Source organism: Sander lucioperca, chromosome 17 (assembly GCF_008315115.2).
Source record: "Sander lucioperca isolate FBNREF2018 chromosome 17, SLUC_FBN_1.2, whole genome shotgun sequence".
Lineage (NCBI taxonomy): Eukaryota > Metazoa > Chordata > Actinopteri > Perciformes > Percidae > Sander > Sander lucioperca.
Genome location: NC_050189.1, coordinates 25,246,780 through 25,253,766, shown reverse-complemented (window position 1 = coordinate 25,253,766; position 6,987 = coordinate 25,246,780). Strand labels below are relative to the sequence as shown.

Below are 6,987 nucleotides of genomic sequence, written 5' to 3'. Positions count from 1 at the left end.
TAGCTACTGAACAACAACGTCAGCTAACGTTTTTTTGACACTATGATAGAACTAAACCTGACATTTTATAAGTCACAGTAATATTTTTTATTAATTAATTTCTGTTGACCCTTTCCTTGACTTGGTTACAGGTGCATAGCATCGGCGACAGCGACACAGGATATTAAACCTGTTTCAAGCACTTTAAACCTGTAATTGTTTGTCCTCTGTCACTAACAGACAAGTTCACAAACTCTCACTTCAAGCACCAAAATTGATGAAAAAAAATTATTTTGAAAAAAACAATTTGGGGTGGCTGAGATGAAATTTAGGGTTAGGGTTAGGCTTGAGCCCCCCTAAAAAGGGGTCTAAAATCGCCCATGACCCATCCCTTTCTCTGACATTGTCTCCACCCAAGTCATTTTTATACAGTCCCTGAATTACAAAGAACAACTCAATGCTTTTTGGATTTCAAATTTCTAGCCAACTGGCAACTGGCTCGAATACAGAAATGTGGCAGTTTACCTGTTTATCAAACAGTCAGACCTCTAACAGGAACTTTGATATGTAAATCTCAAATTGCAATCATTCAAAATCAAATATAATAAAACAAACACAAGAAAGAGCCATAACAAAAAAGTCCTTTTTGTAGCATAGCTCATTTTATTGTTTAAACAGTTTTGCATAGGAAATATATCCACTTCCAGTAATTGACTGCAGTAAAAACAGCTGCTAGCAGTATAGGCTGGATATAACAGTAACAATCACAAAAAGTTGAGCCTTTATTTACACTGATTTTAATCTTGTGGCAATTTTAGCCCCTGCACCAAATGTAACCAGCTGGAAGGCATCGCCTAATGCTCGGCATTTCTAAAATCAATAAAAGAAGGGATATCAAGGCCTTCGCTATACAGTTCACAATGGACACCTGTGGCTCCTAAACTGTCAATGAAAAGATAAAAAAACAAAAAAGATTTCCAAAAAGTCCTCTAAAACGTACATTCAGATACATACATAGACCTTTGCACACACTTGCAGTGTAACTACGATCACTACTGGAGACTGTTTACATATTGTTTTGTTGGTGTTGTTGTTGTTGTTCATTATATATAATTCCACCATGATTCATGAAGTAGAAATGTGCGTGCAGAGGGAAGTAAAAGTGCCACAAGACCCAAAAATAAATCAGCCCTGCAGAGAAAAACTGGTGAGTACTCTTAAGAAAAGACATTATTTTAGCTGTTCACTGCCCCCCCACCCCCCACCCCTCCTGGCAAAACTTTTTTTTTGAACAAGCTCGATGTGGGCATTGTGTGCTGACATAATTAATAAATTGCAAAAACAAAAAACAAAGCGAAAACATCAAAAGAAGTAATAAAGAGCATATTTCTAGATGAGTTTGCCACATTCTGTTCTGTGTGATGGTGTTTTTTCTTGTCACATATGAAAGTAAGTCTATCACATTTTACAATTATATACAATAGACACTTGGACAGCTTGAACAGGCACTGCATTGCTATCTTTTTGTCTTCTTTTGGTGAATGTTACATCCTGTAAAAATGCTGGTTTTCATGTTTTATAGAGACCTGATGCCAAGTGACTAGCAGCTAGCCAACGTATGGAAGGTGTGTATTGCTCATGTAAGATGAAAATGAAGTTTTAATCTGCACGTATACGCCCTCTCAGTCCCTACAAGAGTGCGTGACATTCAGTTTAAAGGAAAATCACACATATTGCATGAGTGCCAGAGGTCCTCCTTGCATAAAGTTGTCCTGTTTCTCGATGATCGCAGCGATCAATGCCAAAATACTTCCTAAAATAAGGTTGTTGTAAGTGTCAACATCTTCCTTAAATACGGCTCTTTCTGATGGGTGGAACATAAAGTTTCAAGAGCTTTCTGACAGGCTACATTCACACCCTGCGTAGCAATAGTAATATGTAACCATACCTAAATACACTTAACTATTATGAGCACGGAAGGTACAGTACCCTATTCTGAAGCACCTGCAGTTAATGTTTGTTTGTGGCGTGAATGAAGCGTTTTTCCTACATCACATCAGGCATAGACAGCATGTGGAATGTGCAAAATGAGTGATGCCTAGATGTTGTTACCGATCGTTAAAGAGATATTTAAGAGCGTCGTCTGCACACAAACAAATTAGACGGCTCAACGTTGGCCGGTCGGATCTGATCTATGTCGTCTTGCAACATGTCCTCTGAAAAAAACAAAACAAAAAACGAAACTATCTGAAAGATTCATCGAGGACGTTTTTTTTACTGCAGATTTTATCCTGCTTCTCGCTTAAGGTCAGGTGCAATCTGGGGCCTTTTCTACTGGTTAAGTGACGTCACCTCCCAGCTGCTACACAAGAAACACACTCACACCAAGATCTTGTTGGACAAGAATTCACACCCATTTGCAAAAAGAAAAATTGAGATAAATCACATCACACTCGCTATGGCCACACTAATGAAAAAACAACAATTCAAATATTCATGAAGTGTTTCCCAAATGGAAATATCTAAGCACTAACCAAGATCAGAAATAATAATATTAATAATAATTAAAAAAAACCTTCATTGTTGTTGTTTATTTATATTTATGGATTTGTATAGAATATTTCCCCCCCTTTTTTTACTTTACATACAGGAATACAACGGATGAAAACACTTTAGATTCTACTTATCGGGAAAACCTGTGTGTGAGTTGTAACTCAAATCCAGCCTCCAAAACAAAAACCCGAATTCAATTTGCTATTTTTTTTTTCCTAAAATGGAACTGACTTATTTTTCCCCAGAATTGAAGATTTACAAATAAGGGCTTAAGAGGAGAACTCTTGAGAAAGTTTACAGTGTACAAACTCCTGTCCTACGGCAGGCTTTTTTTTCCTTTTTTTTTCAATAGAAAGACCCTCATCTTCTCTCGTTGTGTAGTGTCAGAGGCACTCTATCACACATCCAGCTCACAAAGTCACACACACGCGCGCGCACATGCACACGAACACTCAAGCTGCCAAAGCAGAGTTCAACCCCACGGGCTACTGCTATCGACGCAATCAGGATATTTACCTTTATGTACAGTCTCCTATTCAAATAAACACCAACAGCACAGTGACCCTGACACATTTTTATCACACACACAGGCTAACACACACCCACTCACAAACACACACCTGGGGACAATGCACGTCAGTGGGGTCTCCAATGGCCAAAGGCTGCAAAGCACTTATAGTTTATCTTTAAAAAAAAAAAAAAGAGAATAAAACAACAACAAAAGACAGAACAGTGCACATAAAACGGGGTGACTTTTTAAATTTTTTCCTGCATAAGAAATCTGGGTGAAGACGGAGAGATTGAGCTTGACTTGAGGATTATTTTAAAAACGTTTTCTGCTTGTTAGCCCTCTGCTTACTACTGGTGGAGATCTACCAGTGGTACCGTCTCTCCGAGGGGAACATTTCTTCTTTCACGATTGTAGGGAAAGAGTGCAAAAGGTGTCATAGCAGCATCGGAGGCGCTGCTCTCTCTGGTGAGAAAAGTACTTTAGTTTTTTATATGGTAAGATAATGATTGATATAAATAATGCCCTGTAATACGCCTGAGAGATTTAGTTTAAGACTAGGTTCAAAACACTGTACGGGGGAGCAGGCGATTGCCTATGTGCTAGTTAAGTGCTACATTTTTCTTCTAGTGGATTCTATTTATGCTTCTACTGGGCCACTGGAAAACACCAAGCTTCTGTGGTTCCAATATTTGCTTTGACATACTCTACTGGGCTCTCCGCTGGGGAGGTTTCTCAGGAATTGACATATGTGCATATCGTATATACATTTATACAAATCTACTACTCATAAAATACTTTCTAAAGGCTTGCTTGAGCCTGTCTGGAACTGATTTGGACAGGTCTCACTAGCATTAGTCGGTGTGTGATTGTTGCGCAGGTCACAGGCCACTTCACTGATGTGTTTAAGGCATCTACTTGGGAATTGCATTCGGTGACGTAGAATAGCACGGCGTAGTATTGGATTGGAGCGTGCAACAGTATCCGCCGTCAGTTGCAGCTTTAAGGGATCTATGAGACAATGGGATTCTACGCAAAATGATTTCTTAAAATGATTGTCATACTCAAGCCAAGCCGTCTCTCCTGTGAAAAATGAGCTCCTTCGAGAACACATGCTAGCACCCCAGGTGGAAAGTTGAAAGTAAGAGTCACAGTAGACCAATCAGTGACTTTGCAGCCGTAGAAGGACCAAGGGTGCATTTTTTTTTTTTTTTATAAGTACTTCTAGAAAAATACCGCCCCTCCCCCTAAAACTCCCAAATTCAAAATACACTGGAACACCATCATTCGGTAGGCCTATATGCTAAAGAAAAAAAAAAAAGACCTTGTCATACACTGCATAGAAAGCAGTCCCCACTTTGGTCAATAAAAAAGGAAAACACCCACAACAACAACAACATCATCAACAACAACAACGACAAACAACGATATCAACAAAATAAATGCATTACAATATTGTCTATCTCCAAACTAGCCTCTAATAATTGACGCATCTATAAGCACTACCTACATAGGCAAAACTTGGTATTGCATAATTTTCATAATTCTGAATTCCACCCTCCACAATAGTAATTGGAAGATGAACAAAATGAGCATTGAAAAATAAGAAAAACAAAAGATGACAGGTTATTAGATAAACCACCAAAAATACTGAGAGAAAAAAAAAAACTGCTGGTTGATTACAAACTTTAAAACGGCAACTATACACAGCCTTGATATGCAATGTAACTGTGAGATAGAGTAGTACATGAAGTTAAAAATCAACAATTTCATTCAGAGTACAAAACAATTCTGTTAATTTTTTTTTTTCTATAATGATAAATGCAGCAAAAACAAGTGTAGTGATGTCTCTATATTCAAAGGCAAGGCACGTAATGTGGACTATATGTCATCGTGCAAATTAATAGTATTGGAGAGATTTTCCTTGTATAAATATGTCTGGACTGGAGAGGCAATGGCTATGAACATGCCGTGCACAATTCGAGATTTCAGGGATTTGCCACCACCTGGATTCATAATTTCAGTTTTCAACCTCTTCCACTATGGAGTTAACCTTGCACACTGTAGCTTTACACATAAGCCGACTGTATATTTGCATGAATTATACATTTCCATGGATTAACACTTTGCATTCCATATATAATTTTTGTAAACATAAGCTTTAGAAGCTGATGGCCAAATGCATATGGTCTTGATCTTATCGTGAACATTTATAAAAAATTAAATGCCATTTATTTACACACTATGTGTGTTTCATTCCTTTACTTATGTTCGATTATTCCCCCCCCCCCCCAAAATAAATTAAAAAAAAACTCCCCATAATGATGGGAAGGGCTCAAAAGAAGTGCTGGTTTTACTCAGCGCTGCACAGGTAGCTTAGTGCTTGCCTTCAACTGCCTTTCACGCTTGATGATTTTTTTTCTCATGGGAGAAGACGGATATGTGACTGAAATCAAATTCAAATGTTTTTTTCTTAAACATTTCACCCATAAATCCATTTAATATTTATCCCCCTTCCTTTAGAGTCTTAGGGCTGACAGACTGATAGCTTCCCTTCAAAGAATTGCACTTGCCTGTATCAAGATTTTCTATTTCTCCGTCTTTTTTAAATCCTTTTGTAAAGGAGTTGCAATTTTTTTTTTTTTAAATGAGGGGTCGTATTTCAAGCCAAACATTTAGTGTTTTTTGAAAACCGCATCAAGAGTTCTCAACTCTTACTTTAAGTATGTACGTTAATTCTTGTAGTAAGTAGCAGAAAAGAATAAACACAGTCAACACATTTTCTGAACAAAGAGTCGTATCACAGTAAACTGAAATCAAACTGAAGAAGTAACACTCTGAATTCACAATTTTTTGTTCCTATGAAAACCTCTTTTCAAGAGGTCTGATTGGAGAGCTTAGAGTCCACCAGGCAGAGGTTGTCGATACGCAGACCTCTTCACTTGTGTGTGTGTGTGTGTGTGTGTGTGTGTGTAAATCAAGATTTTACAACTTCCCCCAACATGGAAAAATAGTAGGAATTGCCGCTAAGAGACTAGAGTGTCATGCAATAACACATTAAGGCATCTATACATCACAGTATTTGAATGGGATTGAAAAGTTCTGCAAACACAACAACTGGCTGGTGGCTGGTGGATGTGTGGGCGGGGCGAGGAGACAGCAGACCTGACGCGTTTTCTTTTTTTCTTTCCTGCGTACAAACCCTCGTCTTCACTTCACGGCCAGTGTCCTTCGTGGGGAAGGACGGGAGTGGGGAGGCTGTGGGGGAGGGGGGGAGAGAGAGAGAGAGAGAGAGAGATATGGAAGGGGCGAGACTGGGAATTAGGGGACGATTGTGCAGCTCATGCTGCTTTGCTGGTTTCATTCATGGCTGTGGACACCTGTAGTGTTAAGCTGTGTACCACCAACACCCCCAACCACGCATCCACCCTGGGGTCATCCGGCCTCTGTGTGTTCAGTTCCCTGTCTCCGCGGGGACCAGGGGCTCACCAATGATGTTTATGCTGTAGTTCTGGTGGACATTTGTTGGCAGAATCGGAGTCCCGTTCGACACTTGGAATGGAACTAAGCTCGCCCAGGTACCAGGACTGTAGAGAGAGAGAGAGACAGAGAGAGAGAGAGAGAGAGAGAGAGAGAGAGAGAGAGAGAGAGAGAGTGAGAGAGAGAGAGAGAGAGAGAGAGAGAGAAAGAAAAGACACAGAGAGAGACGGAGAGATTAGTCACATGCCATTAACTTGTTTGTGCAGCATGCAGTCAAAATCAGATTCTTTCTTTCAATTATCCTGATCAACCAGCATCACTGCTCTGCTGACAGTCATCAAGGTTCAAGGTCTTATTTTTTTAATGTGTTCAGACAGAGAGGGGTAAACAAAAAGAAAAATGGCAGCACTAGCTCATTCATCTAAGCGGAGGTGATTCCACTTGATTCCCAGTGAAGGACATGGTGT

The 6,987-nt window shown here is 39.4% G+C and overlaps 1 protein-coding gene across 8 annotated transcripts in view; it reads right to left on the bottom strand.

The window, feature by feature from the left end:
- Nucleotides 1-619: 619 nt before the first annotated feature.
- The window catches only part of LOC116039871 (nuclear factor 1 B-type), a 67,140-nt gene continuing 60,772 nt past the window's right edge, over nt 620-6,987 (bottom strand). For all 8 annotated transcript variants that reach the window (XM_031284950.2, XM_031284951.2, XM_031284952.2 and 5 more), the window contains one exon: nt 620-6,627. In XM_031284950.2, coding sequence (XP_031140810.1) covers nt 6,495-6,627 — 133 coding nt within the window. In that variant the 3' untranslated portion in view covers nt 620-6,494. The remainder of the gene's footprint in view (nt 6,628-6,987) is intronic.